This window comes from Berghia stephanieae, chromosome 8 (genome assembly GCF_034508935.2).
Source record: "Berghia stephanieae isolate SIO BIC M18660-M18661 chromosome 8, UCSD_Bste_1.3, whole genome shotgun sequence".
Lineage (NCBI taxonomy): Eukaryota > Metazoa > Mollusca > Gastropoda > Nudibranchia > Aeolidiidae > Berghia > Berghia stephanieae.
Window position 1 is genome coordinate 38,728,626 of NC_088367.1, and position 20,279 is coordinate 38,748,904.

General features: G+C 35.3%; 2 protein-coding genes across 2 annotated transcripts in view; one reads left to right on the forward strand and one right to left on the reverse strand.

Moving 5' to 3' along the window:
- Positions 1-834: 834 nt before the first annotated feature.
- On the reverse strand, positions 835-9,130 carry LOC144978641 (ropporin-1-like protein). Its single transcript, XM_078924953.1, has 6 exons — positions 9,007-9,130; positions 8,396-8,554; positions 6,823-6,946; positions 5,580-5,741; positions 3,673-3,848; positions 835-1,527 (listed from the first exon to the last, which is right to left on the reverse strand). Exons 2-6 carry the CDS (start codon positions 8,539-8,541, stop codon positions 1,461-1,463), a joined length of 675 nt encoding a protein of 224 aa, XP_078781079.1. The 5' UTR covers positions 8,542-8,554; positions 9,007-9,130; the 3' UTR covers positions 835-1,460.
- Positions 8,556-20,279, forward strand: part of LOC144978642 (uncharacterized) — a 33,887-nt gene continuing 22,163 nt past the window's right edge. Inside the window, exons 1-5 of the mRNA XM_078924955.1 lie at positions 8,556-8,833; positions 14,819-14,963; positions 17,692-17,792; positions 18,489-18,509; positions 19,053-19,079. Of these exons, the coding sequence (XP_078781081.1) occupies positions 8,783-8,833; positions 14,819-14,963; positions 17,692-17,792; positions 18,489-18,509; positions 19,053-19,079 (345 nt within the window). The 5' untranslated portion in view covers positions 8,556-8,782. The remainder of the gene's footprint in view (positions 8,834-14,818; positions 14,964-17,691; positions 17,793-18,488; positions 18,510-19,052; positions 19,080-20,279) is intronic.

Genomic DNA, 20,279 nt, shown 5'->3' on the forward strand with positions numbered 1-20,279 from the left:
AACATATCCCAGGAAACGGAATTAATTATATATAAAAGTCACTGGCTAATTGCAACAAACTTTGGTTAATCACAACAAATTTTTGACCTCAAAAATTGGCATATTAAGAAAAGTAATCAAGCAAAATCTCATGATTAAATTTCATCATATGTGAAATCATGTCAAGTTGGAAAATGGAGAGCGGGCGGGGGTTTAATGCTACAGTAGTGTGTCGTCACTCTAATAGAGACAAAATAGGGCAGAGCTTTGCAGTATGAGTTTGAGCTTCCTTTTTTGTGACCATAGATCTGAGGCAAGCGGGCTGGGCATGGTCTAGACAACAGGCAAACAATGGATTGGAGGGAGAGACTGAGCGATGATATCCATTGTTTTGGGATTGACAACTGTGCATTGTGAGCAACAGGTTTGGTGTTTATTGTCTCTCATCATGGCTAATATCTTTGACTCTTAAATTGAAAGTTAACCAATCTGAATAAGATGTTGGCTTGCATCAAAGCTGCTTTTGCTTGTCAAAATGTATACAGGGTTGCCATATGGTTTTTGCTTCCATCAAATTGCTCAGGCTGTGGTGGACTAAGAACAATGTTTACAACAACTGATTTGAGTTTAATATTTATGTGTAAAATGTGGAAAATTGTGGACAGGAAATTCAACTTCGGTTAATCACAACAATTTAGTTCTGGATGAATTTTTTTAATAACCCAAGTATTTTAGAATAATAAATACCATAAACAAAATATTTATAAATGATAATTCAGCTAACCCTCACCTTTGATCACTAAGATGAACAATAAATGAAAAATAGAAGGAAAAGACACACACGACATACAATAATCCTTTTTAAAGAATGGAATGATTTTTATTAAATCTTTGATGAAAATACAAGAGCATGCACCGATTCTTGAAGTTAAATAGACGATGATACTGAGAGAGAGAAGGAGAGAGAGAGAGAGAGAGAGAGAGAGAGAGAGAGAGAGAGAGAGAGAGTCTTTAAAGTGCAATTCCAAATTACATAAGCACAGAGGGTAATAACAATGACTATTCTTATAATGTACCGCATGCTTTCTTTTTAGAGCAGTCCATTCCCTCACGAGAAAGTGCTAGATAAAAGTTTTTAAAAAATGTATTGTACAACCAATAATTCAGTTTCATTTTCTTTTCATTGATATAAATGAGAAGAGTGGCCTTTAAATGAGGACTAAATTTTTTTGCAAATCATAATTTCGTCAATTATTTCTCGAGTGAAAGCTTAAGACATCACTGTCTTCACAGAAACCAGAAATAAAGATGCGAATCAAACAAAATGAAACAAAAAAAAAACCCAATTCAACGTAAAACAACTGTTACTGCTCTTTTGATGAAAATGTTAAGATATATCAACCTGAGCCCTGACTGTGAAGAGTTAAAGTGACACAATGAATACAATGGTGATGATATGAATGCTAACAATTACAGTCACTCTAAGACAGATGGGGACAGTCTGGACTGAGGAAGTTCCTTGGCATCACATAACCGTTTTGCTTGTCACTATAGACAAAAAATGAAAAAAATAATATATTATTATTATAGATCTTTAAATACAGTGGGTAGCAAAAGTATTTGACTTGGGTTTTTTGGGAAGTTCTATTGAGTAAAATGTAACGAAACGCACACTTAATATGTTAATAAACCTCGATCCTAATTATATAAGGAAAATTGAGAAACGTTTTGTTTACAAACTTCTATTAACAAAACACCAAATTTGCCATATGCAAATGTAGGCCTATGTGACACACTTGAAAATGGAATGATTGAGAAGCTAAATTCCCATTGATGAGAGAGCAGCACGTGCCTCACGGATATAAACAAACCAGTTAACTGCTCACACTGTGTTGCTTTCTTTTCTCAATCCACTTTTTAAATAGATAAATCACAAAAATTGTTTAATGACTTGCGACAAAACATACGAAGGTATAAAGGTGGAAAAGGGTAAATGAAAATAGCACCAGAATAAAATTTGTTTGTAAGTACAGTTGGTGCATTAGTTAGAAAATGGAAAAAAAAATATATTCAAAGGAATGATCAACCTCATAAATTTACTGTTGGCAATGCTCGAATATGTCTATGTTGTATTAGGGTCTTGTGTACGCATGCATGAGAGAGAGTGAAAGAGAGAGAGAGAGAGAGAAAAAAGAGAGAGAGAGCAGGAAGATGGGAATGAGTATGGTCTTTGCGTAAACCCTGCAGAAATCTGCAGTCAAACTGATGCTGAAAGTATTACTCTGCGATCCTTTGGACCATATACTTTGCCTATGCCACGACCTGGAGGGGACACTCCAGTCTCATCTTCACCGACTCAAGCTGGGTAGCCCCCCCTCCCCAGAAAGGTGCTGACCTGCCACGATCTGCCTGCTTTAGAGGGTGCCTGGAGCTTAGAGCCTGCAAGCTTGACAAGTGGATCATTAAACTGTATATCAGGCAAGCAAAGGAAAAAGAAAATGAAGTCCCCTGTCTTCAATTACCAAGCTGAAATGTAAGAACCATGTACCCAGGACTGACAGGTGACCTTCAAGTCATTGATGATGCTTGAATGACAGCAGTGATCAATTGTTAACTGAACAGACTGAACATCGACATAGCAGCCCTGCAGGAAACACAACTCCCTGAGACTGGATTTCTGAAGGAGGAACATTATACCGTCTTCTGCCAAGGAAAAGGCACTAAGGAAGTGAAGGAAAACAGTGTTGGATTTGCAGTACGCCATACATTGCATTGCATGATTGAACCCTCAACAGACATCACAGAGAGAATTTTACGCTGCACCTGTCATCCACGCAGAAACTTGTTTGTGTCTACGCCAGTATTATAGTCATTGATGCCAATTGTACTGCACTTATCAGCTATACTATAGCGTGACCCAAGTCAGGCATTCCGAGCTGCATGTAGCAAAGCACAGCAAACAGCACGATGTTGCACCAACGACTACTGATTCAGTTGTTGGACATCCAGCAAGCGTCGGATAGTGGCAACATCAGGAACATGTAGAAGGGCATCAAACAGGCAACAGGCAAACCCTGAATGCATTTATAACTTAAATTTGATATTGATGTAATAGATTAGTTTGAGAATATAATAGCTAATTACATTTTTTATCAATACACAGAGCCAAAGACTTATGTACATCTATGTGCTTTTGTGGTATAAGACTTGCCTTTGGACCAAAATGTCCAGGGCTTGAGTCCGGCTTTGAGCAGCTCATAGTTGAGTCCTTGGTCAAGGCCCGTAACTCAAATTCTCTCTTCTCTCAAGTAGGTATAAAATGAGTATCTAGTTGTTAACATCGTTGTCTCTGTCGGAAAAAGGGGTTTTATCACCTAATAGCCATCATTTCTTGTCCTACATGTTAAGTGTTGGTGTTGGTTAGGGATCCCCCAAAATAAATATTGACGATCAGTTCTTCCGCTTGACTTTCTAATGCAGCCATAGTAAACACTGGTTTACTTCCATTGGGAGATCAGCCAAGGATGATCCAAATAAAAACAAAAAAAGACAAGACATTCTGAGCATCCAATCAAATGATTATAATAGAACATAGGCAAACTCATAGAGCCAAATGAGACCAGAACTGATGGTGCACACATCTATACTACTATAAGACTATAACATATTTATAAGGCAAATGATCACACTTACACATCATACTGAAGGTGGAGGACGACATCATTAATCTGTTGTGTGGAAATTTCCCCATCAACTTCTGCCAGAAACCGGTACAATTCTTGGAAGAGGGAGAAAGAAATTCTGGCGGGTCCACCTACTGGGTCGTTGGTCAAAATCTCACAAATGGTTTTCATTGCTTCTGTAATATTCTGGTTTCAAAATAAATAATTAAAATAAAATGATTTGATGACAAAAAATAAACATATTAAAAATGATAAAGGAGAAACACAAATGTATTTTTGATCTATTCCTGTGAGGAACACCTTTGCTTTCCATTGACTTAAGATAGCAAGCAAGAACTAAAAACTGAGCTTTTAATATAGTGCAATATCCACTAAACATGCTCAAAGCGCTTTACATTGGGTCCCTTGCCAACAGTAACACAACATGAAGGACGGGTCATGACTCCTGTTGGGCGATATTACAATTTTTTCGGACAGAGACAATCCTGTTAACGGCCAGTTACTCATTTTACACCTGAGTACGATGAGAGAATGTGAATAAAGAGCCTTTTCCAAGGACTCAAATATGTCCGAGTGAGTCTCTAGCCGAGGACCTTCCGATCCGAAAGCGAGTGCCATACTAAAATAATATTTTCAAAGGTGTCTTGTTGTGATCTGCATTCTGATAATGCAGTTTCAAACTTTATTTTTTTGTTTTTTGAACCCCCATGTTATCTTGTTTTAGCATACAGTCAAGGAACGGTATATCGACACGTCTGGACATGGTAAAATGTTGATATAAGCATGATGTAAAAAAAAAAAAATGAAAGGGAAACAAATGAGAAAATGCGAGATAATTTCAAGGGAAACCTGTCGAAGATTTGGCGGCCGATCTTGAATTTTATGATGGTCCACTTATTTGACTTTAAAATGTCTGTTATTGTGGTCTGTCTCTAAATGCCAAGAATAATTTTATGGACCCTTTCCTCAGCACTGGCACGGAAGTCAAATAACGAAGTTGCTGCGCAAAACAGTGGAGGGTTTGACAGCTTCTATAGTGGCAAGGCAGGAAACTGGTACCGATGGTACACTATCCTCACCTGACCCCACATCGACAACAATGGCGTCTTCTACAACTTAACTATCAAGACTGAGTACCAGTAATAGTGACATTGACCTTGTCAATAATATCGAGACAGAGAAGCTGAGCATTGGCACCGCATATAAAAGAAATTGAGAAAGAGTTGAGTTGGGTTGTTTTGAGGGGGCGGGGGGGGGGGGGGGGGGGGGGGGGGGGGGGGGTAGGTGGTCTGTTTCATTTACCAACACTCAGTCTCGGTTTCAGACCAGGATTGGCCTGGCAGCTTGCAAAGACAGATAGACAGTCTCACACATTTCGGGTGATGTGGGGAGCATTTCTCATTCGCTTATTTGCTGTTGAAAGCCAAGAATACTGATATCCTGAATTCCATTACTGGTATCAGTACCAAGAAATGTTGGCTTGGTCCAAGACTAGACTTAACAGCTGACATCACGGTTCTGATCAATGGCGATTCATGGGATGTCAATGGACAATAATCTCACAGCCATGAGGAAAACAATGGAAGTTTATTACAGTTTCTGTTGTGTATTATAGTCTTGTTTTCTTCTCTTAAAATGGTCTCCTCTCAAAGGAAAAATAATTTCTTTGTGAAAGCTGATTTCAAAATTTAGAAAGATTAGGATAAATGATTGAAAACCTCAAAACAAGTGCGAACTGATTGACTGAGTCTTTTGCAAGCATAGTTGTTTAATTTTGCAGATTCGATTGGATTGTCATAAATTTCAGTGGTGAAAGTAGACTGAAGTATGACTGACAATAATATTTCTTTAAAAATCCCCCCCCCCCCCCCCAAAAAAAAAAAAAGAATCTCCTAAAAATTGAAATAAGAAACTTACGTCCCCAAGTACGGAAGCTGCTAGAGCAAAAAATCTGTTCCACTGAAATTTGCCAGAGAAACCTCCAACTCGCATTATATCATCAAACTGTTCTTTTGGTAGGGCCAGATCAAGCCATCTTTCTTCCACGTCACTTGGAGTTACTTGAAGTTTGGGACCCAACTGGAATGTAGAGATAAAAACATAAAAGGTGCCAACTTTCTAGTTAAGAAGTGCCTTAAGATCATGTAAATCTAAAAATCGCTGACCAGAAAAAAAAAGCCCATATCACGACAAAAAAAAATAAAAAATTAACAAAACCAATGACAAATAAAAAAGTTTAAAAAAAACAACAAAAAACAAAAACAAATATCAAACAAACAAAAATGATATCCCCATTCAATGCCGATTACCAATTATAACCTACTGCTATTAATTGCGTAGTGTATCATGTTAACTCCATACCATAATAATATAGTAGTGTAGAGGTAGTTAGAACCAAATTTGTGCATATTGTGGTAAAAGCATAACATTTGGTAGCAACGAAGGCCTAAGAAACAATTATGGATAGAGGGCAAATTACCGGAATGGCCACAAACTGACCACTCATTAAAGCCATCAAATTACTATATAAGATAGACAAATCGGCAACAATAAATACTTCAAAATTTCATTGATGACAAAAATGCATATCAGGATTTGTCGTTTGCTTTACTATATAAAAGACAAATTCACATATTGCTATTATGGTTCAACGCTACACTGAGCATAAAATGACCAACTGACCACTGATAAAAAAAAATTTGCTACAACTTTTTGTAGTTAAAATACACATTATATATATATATATCATTTGAAATGCGACCAAAAAGCCTAACTTTTGAACTAATTGCCTGTCATTCGGTTGTGGTATAAAAAGGTCTTAGAATCACTGGTACTTTCCATAATAACTAACATATTTTTGCTGTTAGTATGATTTGAAAAAATGGTTTGGAGTAGAGTATCTCTCCCCCCCCCCCCCCCCCCCCCCCCCCCCCCCCCCCCCCCCCCCCCCACCCCCCAAACAAAAAAACAAAAAACAAAACAAAACACACAAAAAAACATACAAACAAACCAAGTTTCATACTTATGACAATTTACCAGATTGAGACAGTGGATCCCAGAGGAACAATAAAATTCATCTTGAATGATGAATGTTTAATTGTCATATGCATAAATAATGGCAGCATTTCTTTAATTTTAAATATAAATAAGTTGCACTTACTTGTTTATTCAAAATATTGAGAAGACCCGGTGTAAGGCCACTGTCAGTTTTTTGGGTAGCAACTGGCATTTCTAATCTCTCCTTCACAGGTGGTATTTCACCCTTGGACATTGCCTTGAAATAGCTGTTCAAATTGAATAGGTGATAATATAGATAAGGATGAGCTTTCTAAATTAAAATCGATCATTGTGTGTATTGCCATGTGTAAATACGACACAAAAAGCAGTAATTTTGTATAGAGTAATTTATTGTTTCATTATCAATCAAGTTACAGTGCAGCACAGAAATATCAAACAAGTTGGGACTGGGCCTGTTTCTTCGAGATTTCCGTATTTGGTTCTTTTACAACGATTATGAAGAAGAATGTGAGAAGGGGAGTAAATGTGGGTTGTTTATGTGAGGTCCTATTACAATGAGATATAGCGTTAAATGTGTCTTTTTTCATTCCATATCAGGTGGAATAATGTTCCCCTTTATGTATACTATAATAAGAAAGCAAATCCAGCATGTCCCATTGTTGATTACACATTCAGCATGCAGCATCTTTAACTTACGACTCCAGTGCCTAATCCCTACCACTCCTCACTTATCTTTCTCACCCCACCCCTAATCACTTCTTTGATTTCAATTCAATAACAGTAACAGCCTCAGGTCATCATTGCCTCACTAGCCCCCACTGGTACTGGTACACTTAAGAATGAGGCATCGCATGCAGACAGTGGTCAAACACGCTTCGCTCATCCCCCTACACACGCACACACACACACACAAACACACACACACACACACATATATATATATATATATATATATATATATATATAATATATATATATATATGTATACTCATACTCCATACAGACATGCTTAACACATTAACTAATACATATAGAGAGCAATGACAGTTCTAGTTTCCGTTCAATACAAACATAAGGCAAAAGAATTTTGTCAACAAATGCGAAAGTCAAGGTCTATTTTGTTTGAGATTTCTGTAGTAGCCTCCGATAGGCCTAATGTTTGAGATTTCTATGTTGTCAGTAAAATGAAAATAGAGGGTTTAAAAGGGGAATTTTCATGTGTTCGAAATTTCAGTGATTTCGAGATTTTCGTGGTGCACTGTATTACAACTAGATAGATTAGGTGTTTATTGGGATTTTATCTAGAAAGTGTCAAAAGTGCAATTTAACTCACCAATCCAACAAAACAAAATCATTTTTATATCATTAACGTGTGGGAACATTTTTTTGCAGACCCCCCCCCCCCCCCCCCCCCCCCCCCAAAAAAAAAAAAAGAACAAAAAACAACAAAACAGGCACCCTTCAAACTGCCCTGGAAAAAAAAAAACTTAAAAAAAAAACAAACTGAATAAAACAAATATAAAACAACAAAACCATTCAGTCGTTCAATTTCTTTAAAATGTTCTTATTATAAATAATACATTATAAAGATTAAGTCATAATCTCTCCGGGATGTATCTGGTTATAACAGAAGATCAAACAAATTTCACCTAAAGAGCCTAAATGAAAACTTGTTAATTGATGTATTATATCCTTTCATTTACAATGTAACTTACGCTGTGGACCACGACAAGACATCCTTTGGTTGTGTGCGAATAGCAGCCTTCGTGAATTGTTTTAAAATGTCAGGTAACTCCGGTGGGATATTTATTTGTTGTGAGCAGTAATAAGGCTCGTCTAACTTAGCTGCAGCAGTTGGCATTGTCAGCGTTTATCTGTAAGGCAAAGGATAGAATCACTTTCGTTATGACTAAACAGTACGGAGTCTCACCTTATAAAGTCAAGCTGGGTTGAAATGGTCTTCTAGATATCTCTAGTTAGCAGTCAGTACTAACTGACCGGCAATTACTGGCAATAATAATGGTACTCTTTGGTCTAATGAATATAAGGACTTAATGAAGCGAATAGACCCGAAAGTAAAATTGTGTAAATCTATAAAATAAATGAAATCGAATAGCCTGTACTGTAAACAAAAAGTTACAGGTGGACAACAGGTGAGATTGCATTATTAAATTATTATTATTATCATCTCATTATAAATATATCTAATAATAATGCAAGATAAAAACGATTTTGAAATCTATTGAAATAAAAATATACATGAGGCATGGGTGACAAAGAATGAAATGGATAAAGACAACTTTTATTTTCTAAAAAAAAAACTTACAAAGGCACAACAATCTCTCCAAAATTGTTCAACAAAAAGTGAAACAACTGCAGTCGATGAAAATGGTAACAAACAAACGAAAGACGGTTTGTTGGTGGCAACGATAAGACACATAACTAAAAACTTGAATCTAACGAAGTTAACGAAAAACGAACTAACAAATGAAAAAAATGACTCATTTGAGAATAAACCAGGGAAAGATCAACGCAAACATAACTCCTTAATATTTTTCAATATTTTCAAAGAAGAAATTGAATTGCATAAACTGCTGATTGGTAAAATCTCGTGACTTTAAACCGATCAAGATGAATGTTGTTTATAACAAAATAGTTTAATACCCACTTTTAAGTGATATCAAACGGAAATAATTAATATGCTCAAAATAACAAGATAAAATAAATTAGAACATCAGCAAATGTCATTGGTTATCCCATAAATATAACTTAAAGTTATTTAAAGCAACCAAAATTACGAGAGAAAAGGTTAGCGTTAAATATGCAATACTATCGGCATCCTTCCTCAAATACAGCAATCTGGCAAATCAACGTGGCTTGTGTCGTCTGCTAGCTTGCTTGCCAAACGCCAATAGCTGAACTGAACGCTACGCCCCAGCATCCTAGCAAATTCTCAGTTGTTGTGCTCTCTTCATTCTTTCCTTTTGATTTTTTCACAGAAAGTTTAAACAATCACGTCTGTCTTGAATAAGCCCTAAAAACTATCAGAAAAAAGGCAGGCAAATATCGTGGTTTTTCATGATGGCGACACAACAAATGATAAGAAACCCCACTCAAGGGAAAACGGTGAGCAATAGTCTATAGTGAACTGAAAGTAGACCTAGAGGGTCTAATTAAAAAAAATCTTTTCTACTTACCTACGAGTGGACAATTGCTAGAAATGTTTAATATAGAGATATGATAATAAATATCTAAACGTCTAAATTAAAATTACTGGGTGTTCCAATCCGGACACCCAAAATGGCCCTCTCAGCTCAATAACTTGAATTTGTGAACAGCGATGGGAGAAAGTCGTACCCGATCTTTCGAGTGAGACTTTGAGAAATGAGCTATTTAATTAGATGAAATAGAAAAGGACTAAAATTGGCTGAAATTTATCATGCATTTATTTCTGGCAGTGTTAAATCATAACCCAGCTCTATCATAGACTCTATGCCATAATTCTTATTAAATTTAGGCATTAAAATAGACAGTGAATATGGTAGGGTGTCTGAACTGGAATGCTTTAGGCTTTAGATAAATTTTTGGACATGCAAACTCACTTCTCAAAATTATGTCAAAATATCCACTACTCACTCAGAAACATTGGACATGTGGAGAACCTTATTGACGAAGACGCATGCAAAATGCTAGATATCTAGATAGTTCACTCACAGATTACCTCTAGACTTGACTATTGCAACTTCTTCCTCTACAGGTTGCCAAAAAGCTCAATTACAAGACTGCAGCTACTCCAAAATAAAGCTGCTCGTGAATTGTTACCAAATCGAAAAAAGTCAGATCACATCACTTCAGTCTTGTAATCAACTGCATTGGCTTCCCATGGAGAAGCGGATTGCTTACAAACTTGCCTGTTACTGTTTTAATTGCATCCATGACATTGCTCCCAACTTCTTGACATCTCTTCTTTCTATTTACAATCCGAATCACTCTCTCCACTCATCTTCTTCCTTGTACTTGAACGATTTGATTCCTAAGTCGAATTTTTCATAACTTTCACACAATCTGCTCCTTCTGTGTGGAATGCCCTTTCGGCAGACACCAGACACCGTAATTCCCTGTTCTCCTTTAAAACCTCTTTCAAGACAGAGTACTTCCTTTCAGTTTCGTGTGAGAGTGACTTTATTGATTTTATATATATATATATATATATATATATATATATATATATATATATATATATACTTTGGCAAAGTCCCGGGTTTGAGAGTTTTTGTCAAGATGAGAGTAAGATGATGTAACAGATTTAAAAGTGAGCCTAACTGATAGAAATTAACTTTTTTACAATTCAAGAAAGAAAATGTAATCTCTTTAATAAATGCATTATATTATTTTAAACATCTGTCACAATATGCTGTTAAAATCCAAAATTTAACTCTCTCCTTACCAACCATTTTCCGGATTTCCCCCAAAATTTCATATAAGACGAACATAAAAATAGATTTTTAAAACTCTAACTTAAAAGGAGTAAGTACATGATGTACATCATTTGTTCTTCAGCAAAACGACATCTACAAAGCTAGAAGTTGTTATTATAACAAAGTTATTTCTTCAAACGCTATGATGTACAAAAGAAATCTGAAAGAGAAAATTGTTGGTGGGATCATAACGGATGTGACGATTTTCCTATGGTTGGTAAGGAGAGGGTTAAAGGTAAGGGATCAGATTATCCATTTTGGTGTAGACGTTTTTGTTTCCAATATAGATGCTAAATTATACAATATGAAAGTAGGGAATAGCTCATTCACACGAATATTTAGTTGTCATAACTGAGTCTTCCCCTCATGTCATTAAGTCAAAAGATAACACTCTCCATTTCAATCATGCCATATCTCTGTCAATAATACTTTTGGGCCTTGGTTAATGCAAAAATTCAGCTTGTGATTTAAAAAATTGAAGATCTCTCTTTTACTGTCTATATCTGTTCATGACTGACTGGCGAAGTTCCATTGTTTTTTTAAAGTGCCCTCGTTTAACCAATTCTGAAGAAACCAGCGGCGTAGCCTGGTCATTTAGGAGCATGGGGCTGGATTTGAGATTGGTTGTCGCATATATATATATATATATATATATATATATATATATATATATATATAGAGAGAGAGAGAGAGAGAGAGAGAGAGAGAGAGAGAGAGAGAGAGAGAGAGAGAGAGAGAGAGAGAGAGAGAGAGAGAGAATATGATGCACTCAATTATTTTATCAAAATTTGTATGTTCTTTGTAACTTGTTCATCATGCTTGGCTAAGGATAAGCAATAGCCACTGTCAATCTGTGCACCTATGTGAAGAGTACCAACGGTTTTCAATCTAGTGGTGATATTTAAATGTAAGTTCTGATGGTTCAATGCTCTCTGTGTTAAATTTTTTCAAACAGGTAAATCCACTTCTTGTCCAAGACAATTCTGTATTGCTGTTATCGCCAAACAAAATACAATTAAAAGAAAATAAACTCTTATTTTCTATTCTCACCGATAGCCAAGGTAAACGACTATACCAATCTTTATCAAATTAAATGACCGATTCTGTTTCCCGTCTTTAATAGTGAGTACAAAATCGTTTGGTTGATGGGGACCGAGACTTTTAATCAAAAGTTTATTTTCCCTATTCAAAGAACTGGTATTGATAGCCAACAGGTAATCAACGTGATTCATCACACTTAATAGCATTTAATTAAAATTTTAAAAACAAACACTGCACACATCCGATTAACACACTCAAGTTAAAAGAGACAATGGGGAATTCAATATCACCAGGAGTGAATATCACATGCCAGGTACAACACGATTGTCATTAACGGAACAATTAGGTCATTGTGTGTGGCTGCGAGTAAGACAGCCACAATGACTCAGTTCAACGTCAAGATGCCTCTTGATGCCCACAGTCATAGCACAGTCAATGCATCGCCTGGTTGTACCGTGGGAATATGGCTGGAAGCCTTCTCCACCTTTAAAGCCACACGCTGTACTGATTGGTCAGGGGCACGAGTACAACTCGAGCTGTAGTAAATTCAAAGCGGTGTGATTGGTTCAAGTTTTGAGGCTCTGTAAGGGTTTTTTAACACCAGGTCAACAATGAATTTCATTGTTTGTGAAACAGAAAATTAAAAGTGTTACTTTTTATTGTTAAATTCTTACATACTTTCAAGACAATGACGACCTGTGGCTTAGCCTTAATAGCCTTTAAGGCCCTACGCCACTGGAAGAAACCACAATGTATTAAACAATTATCGTCCTGTATCAAATTTACCTTTTTTGTCAAAACTTTTGGAGAAGGTAGTGCTGACACCATTATCATCTCATCCTAAGAACAACAGTTTGGAACAACCTTTCCAGTCAGCCTACAAACAGCAACACAGTACTGAAATGGCCCTTCTTAAATTTTTTAATGACTTGTTTTGTAATGATGATTCTAACAATATCAATGTATTATGCCTTTTATATCTTTCAGCTTCTTTTGACACCATTGACCATGACATTTTGTTAAGAAGACTAGAAAATATGTTCGGAGTAAAAGCAATTGCCCTTAAATTTTTTACATCATATTTACAGGAACGATGGCAAACTGTCGTGGTAAATGGTGTTCAATCAGAGCAAGTTTTACTAAACTTTGGAGTGCCACAAGGCTCTGTTCTTGGCCCTGTCCTTTTTACTCTATATATGCAGCCCCTTTCTAGTGTGATATCCAGATTCAATCTGAGTTATCATTTTTGTGCAGATGATACACAAATTTATGATTCAGTACCCCTTATTAATTTACAATTCTTTATACAACGAATTTCGAGCTGTTTAAATGAGATTAAATCTTGGATGTACCAAAACAAGTTAAAATTAAATGATAGTAAAACTGAAATCTTAATGTGTGGAAGGCTGAGTATCCTTAAATCATCTATTACTCTCAGAAACAGTACAATAGAATTTTCAAGTAAAGCAAAAACCCTTGGCGTCATCATTAATCAAGATCTTTCCATGACAAGCCACGTAAATAACACCATACACTGTGTGTAAATAGAAATGAAAAAAAATAAAGCAAAATTCGTCATTATTACCAAAGCATGTAGTAGAACTTTAATTAATTCCCTTGTTTTATCGAAATTGGACTATTACAACTCCCTCTTGGTGAATTTAGCTAAAGACAAAATGAGTACACTTCAGATTGCTCAAAATAATGCAGCCTGACTCATTGTATGAAATAACCAAAAATATCCATTTTCAACTCTCCTTCTCCGTGAGTTACATTGGCTTCCTGTGGAGAAAAGAGTTGCCTATAAGATTTGTATTGTTGTCTACAAATCCTTGAGCACTAATAGTCTCACCTATATTAAAGACCTTAACATCTATGTCCCCAATAGAAACTTGAGGTCAAGCAAAGACCAATCAATCCTTCTCAAACCTAAGACCTTGCGTAAAATAGGGGAACAATCTTTTCAATTTTTGGCCCCCCCATTTTTGGAACTCTCTCCCATCACACGTGAGATGCTCGGATTCGTTGACAACTTTCTAATGTTGCTTAAAGTTTATCTTTTTACGTCATAAGTTGCAATACTATTATCATATTTTGTTGTTGTTGAATTGAATTTGTATCACTTTTCCATCAACACTTGTCTTACGTAATATGTTTTGTTTTATATCTCTGTAAAGTGCTCAGAGCCTGTGACAATGGGGTAAAGCGCTATATACATGCCATTTATTATTATCATTATTAATAGTGGATTGAATGTAACCTATATCTTTTCAGAAATAGTGGCAGTGTGGAGTTTAGTTCATTTGGATTATTGCAGGTTTGTTAACAATATCTAAGAGAATAATCAGACGATTGATTTTAGTTTATCAATCTTTTTGGTTTAACCGGTTTTCACCATATTTTTAATGGAAATTCTAGGTTCTGTTTCATCTTGATATAGTATCAGGAAGCACTTCAATCCACTATATCAATATGTAAGAGAAACTAAAATTTCTACCTAAAATCTATTCACATTTAGTCCTTCAATTATACAATTTTCATTTTTTATGGCATTGATCTATTTTTTTAGTTTTTGTTTCAACCTGATTCTAACAGAATTCCATTTTTTCTTCATTTCAGTGGGAAGCAATTTTTCCTGGTGAACAACTGACTGAGCTAAAATCAGCCCTGTTTGTCAAAAAACTGCTTGCTGTTGCCATTTCAAGTGTAACTTACCTGAGAGCTATTTTTCCAGAGCATGCTTATGGAGACAAATGCCTGGAAGGTGACATATTACAATATTCCTCCCGTTAGAGTAACCAGGATTTGAAGAATGATTTGAAGACATTTATCGGAATAGGGTTTAAAGTCTTGGCATATTTACATTCATTTGCCTTCATAATCAAGAATGTTTTTAAAAATTAATTTTAAAAGAATGATATCCATAATGATCTGGGACATATTATTTTTTTAGTCCTTAATTAAATGAAATTGCAAATCATGTCAGGTCTATGGCCCTCTTTTGGTAACGTGGTAATAGTGGTAAGACTCTCATCTTGTTACCTGTAGGTTCTGATTTCAAGTCCTACTGTAGGCGGTGCAAAGTTGAGTTCTGGAAAAAGCTCTTTAATCAGATATATATTCCCTAAATTTGTTATGGTTCATTGTGATGATGTGGGAAGAAATAAACACTTAAACGTTCAATATAAATGATGCATTGGCTATTAATATTAGTTATTTGAATACATAGAAAAATATCCCAGAGTTAAATTTCCTTTGATTGAGTGATGTCATTAGCAGTTGAAACCAAACAAAAAGGAACCTAATAAAAAGTATAAGTCAAATTGTCTGTCTGATATTGTGTTGAGATAAATCTGATGATGAAAATTGAATTTAAAGTCTAAATCATGAATCTGACTAAAATTAAATTGAAAGAAATGAATCTTATTTCATAAATTTAAGAAGAAAAAAAAAGAAACAAACAACTTGATTTCATGATCTCGATTATTTGAACATTAAACGCAATTCTCTTTTTCATGTGCATCCTGATATATAACAAATTGATGCTTTTGGTCACTTTTGCCATGAAAATGTATTTAGACTGACCATAATATTGTCACAAGACAAAAAGAGTTTTGGGGAGCTGTGCCAGAGAAAAAGACATTTAAAAGCCTACAATGAATGTTCGAAAATGTCAAATCACATCGGCCTTCTCTACATGGAGAGAGAACAGCACTTTGACGATTTTATTATTATTTTCATGTGATAATAATGATGGCTTTGGTGTTTATCTTCCTTTTCTTGGTCAGTAATAGGTGCTGATTATGAGGGTGTATGCTCAAATTCCATCTTCCCATTCTTTTTTTTCATTTTGTGTGTTCCTTTTGTCAAACTACAATTGAACCCTTATATAATAGGTTTCGAGAGAACAGGGACCCAGTTATAACTGGTTTTTAAAAAAAATCCTATTCTTTTCTCCCTATTTGCCTTAAGTAAAATTTATCGGATATAGCAGGACTTTTAAGAACTTAATCGGTTATAACAGGGGTGCCAAAACCCACTTAATATCTCCAAATACAATGCATTAGCTCACATAACGCTCATCTATGCATACAGGGAGTGGAAAGCTCGGCCAGACCTAGTTCGGGAATACTCTGTGTGTTTGTATAGAGGCTACTTATTACTATAGTACATCATTTTCAGTATAGGTAACGTGGGCCTTGCAACAGGCAGACAAAACACACACACAATAGTCGGCTTGAAAGTGTGTGTGTGTGTGTGTGTGTGTGAGAGAGAGAGAGAGAGAGAGAGAGAGAGAGAGAGAGAGAGAGAGAGAGAGAGAGAGAGAGAGAGAGAGAGAGAGAGAGAGAGAGAGAGAGAGAGGCATTACAGACGATTAAAAAAATTGTGATTTAAGTCATTTTGGTTGTTTCCCTTGAAATTCGGCTATAACAGGACCTGGTTCTAAAGAAGTTCTATTATAATGTGTGGCATTGGTAGCCTACGTCTTATCTTCGGTCATTTACCGGATGAGTGACGGTATAGTAATGATCTCAAAGCTGTGACCCTGGCTCTCTGCTCTGTGGTAAGGCAATTATTACTCAACTCAGGTATGAATGAGTACCAGGCTGTCTATAACGACTAATATTGCATATGTGCGAGTACAAAATGAGCATCTGAGTTCACTTTTCCAAACTTAAGCTAATATTAATGATATTCCCTGCAAGCCATACTCATCAAAGAATCATCTCACCATTAAAAACAGAAAATATTGTACATCTCATTTTCAAAATATTCTCATTATGTTCATACACATAAACATACAGTGCATTAAAAAAATACATATTATAATATTCTTCTATTACCATAATCCATCACTCTTTAATTGCGGGAGATAAAATGTACAAATGAACCATAATACAATCTCTTGGGGATGCCTTTTGTGATTGTACAATAGTTACAATGAAATCGATGGGACTGGAGCATGTTCGTTATAACCAAGGTTTCGTTGAATTTGAGGTGTCATTTTTGCCATTAAAATACAAGTACAAGGGATAGACAGGAACTTGTAAGTACTTTTGCATCATGGTGTTTTAGTTGTGAATGGCTGTTTAGAAAACTTGTTGGATTGACTTCTTGACTGAGTTAATTGAATTGCTTGTCTCCCCACTTCACCCCATCTCCCCTGTTGTTGTTGTTAGATCAAGTTGTAATAGCAGTTTTCAGGCAACTTGTGTCATTTTATATCTTATATCGGAATGTCTTATATTGCACTTAAATAATAATAATAATACATGACATTTATAACGCGCATTTTCATCACTGGGTGATGCTCAATGCGCGAAACAATAATACAGTGACATTATTATACAAATGAAACATTATACAAACTACATCAACATAATATTATCATTATACAACAATGTAATAACTAAACATAAAGTCATTAATACAAGTACTTTGAGCACATTATGTGTATTAAAAGCTCTTTTCTTTTTAAAAAATTATTTCAGATTTGAATTTGAAGATTCTTAAAGATGAGAGTTCATGCCCTGGTGCTTGCCAAGTTATAAAATGGGTCAAAGGTTGTTTTGATGCTTTGGACAAAAAATATGTAAGTATTCTGTATTCCTAAGCATCTTGAAAGGTCCAATCTTGGAGACGTAAATGGTTTTGTTTTTTATTTATTAAAATCATGTTTGGTGAGAGTTTGATAGACAAGTATCTAAATGTCCCTGAAGGATTGGGATACTGCAGAGTCAAACTGTGAGGGATGATGGCAGAATCTGTCAATGGCATAAATTGGAAATAAATTAACAACGAATGTTTATGTTCCGTCTTAAAAATGACATGGATTTTTTAAAATCTCCAAGAAAGTACTACTATCTGTCCAACAAATGAAGGGATGTCCAGAAGGAAGTTGGAATGGACTTGCTCTCCTAAAATCCTAAAGGAGCCCTCAAGGGTTCCAGGTGGGAATTGCCTCTCCCTCCCCCTGTTCAGACAGTAGAAAGGCCAGGAATTCCAAATGGTCGTAGAATATAGATCAAAGTATATGTCATTTTACAGCATGATTCTATTTTTAAGCACTTACTAACAATTCAAATATTTCTGATTTGATAAAATATACCACTGAAATAACCAAGAGAAGAAAGACAAGGAAACCCAAATAGTCATAGAATATGGATCAAAATGTATGCCATTTTACAGTATGATTCTGTTTTTTACGCACTTACTAACAATTCAAATATTGCTGATTTGATTATATACCACTGGAATAAACATGTAATTTTATTTATCTCTTAAACAGTTGAAAACGCTGATTGTTGGGGTGAGTATGAAATTATGAAATTGGTAAATGTATCATGGATGTATACAAAATAAAATAAGAAAAAAATTATGTAGCCTAATGAGGTTAGTTCATGAACTTGTGCTTGTTGAGAAAGAAACGCAATCTATCATTTTTTACTATCCCGTCCTCTTCCTTTTTACTGGTGCTGAAATGACCTTAAAGTGTTGCAAGCATCGTAAAACCCTTAAAAACAAACATAAAAACAGAAGGTAACAGAGAGTCATTTTGATTGGAAAGTGGACATAAAACCAGTTTTTCTTTTCTTTTTTTTTAAATTGTAAAAATGGCGTTATTCCAATGTTAAATATTGAAAAGAGCTAATTCTGCATTTAAATTTTACCTCCCAAAGTAGTAAAAATTATAATATTTAATAAAGGATAACCAAAGCGGTCTCTATGGAATTTAGAGGACTAGCCATTATATTTACTAGACAATCAATCATACAATCCTATTTGCACACAGTGTGACAGGATTCTCCTATTTCAAGTTAATGGATATTCTTTCAACAATTTTTTATTTCAGATATATCTTGATCCAAATGATCCTGAGGCAAGTCTTTACATTATATCATAGATTATATACATTATATGTATATCTAAAATGTAAATTTGACTGAATCATTGACTAGATATAGGTACTGCAATAGACATCATTTTTGTGGCTGAAAAAAAAAAAATTAAACATTTTGCGTCAAGCGTCGAGAAAAAAATGACTATTTACAACAGGGTCATTTAATCATTGATACCTTTGCCATCAAGGTTAAAGTTCGTTTCATCTTAAAGAGGAAGGTTTCAGCTTTATTTCTATACCACTTTAATAATAAAAAATGGGCATTAAAGGCATAAAAATGCTGTTTTAAAACTTTACAACAACCTGGCATTTTATTGGTATGAAATTTAAACAGAGTTTGTCTAAAACATCTTATCTCTATTTGTACCAATTTGTTTAATCGGCTGAGGTATTACATTTTGAAAATGACCATCAAGTTCTTGTTTTCAGTTTGAGTGTGAATGGATTTTTTACACCTCGTTGTAATTTGTAACAGTGCACAAATTGCCATGAGAATGAGGTCTCAAATTATTGACAAAACAGAATAAAGTTCATGAAAACGACATGAATATTTTATTAAAATACTATCCTGATTTGCTTATTGATATAAAATTTAAACCGAATTTGTCTACTTACTTACTTATCGTACCAGTGACCACCTGAGCTCTAGCCCTTCGGTCTTGTGCCATGACGTAGAAGTTAGACGTCTTTTATAGTTGTTCCAGGTGACTATAAAGTGTGCTACTGATGCTTGGATTTGGTGGGAGGAATGTGCATCTCAGGTCTTCAAGAGTTTGACATTCAAGAAAATGGTGTGTTACTGTTTCATTGGGGTGTTGACATAGGGGGCAGGAACGGGATGTGTCTTTTGTAATTTTGCTTAAATGGTTGTTGAGCGGTATGTGTTGTTTTCTTAGTTGAAAGATGATGCTTTGCTGGTGTCTTCTGAGCTTTTTTAGGCAATCAGTCTTTACAGGAGTGGTCATATGAGATAACATTCATCTACCCGTGGTGCTCATTGCCCAACTGTTCATCCATTCTTCTCTCTTATCTGTTTTGATTATTTGTTTCGCTGTGTCTAAGGATACTGGAATTGATGGTTGTAAAAGTGTTTATCCGAGTCTGGCTAGTCTGTCTGCATTGTCATTTCCTGGTATATTTGAATGTCCCGGTATTCACTGGAGAGATAAGTCTACTCTG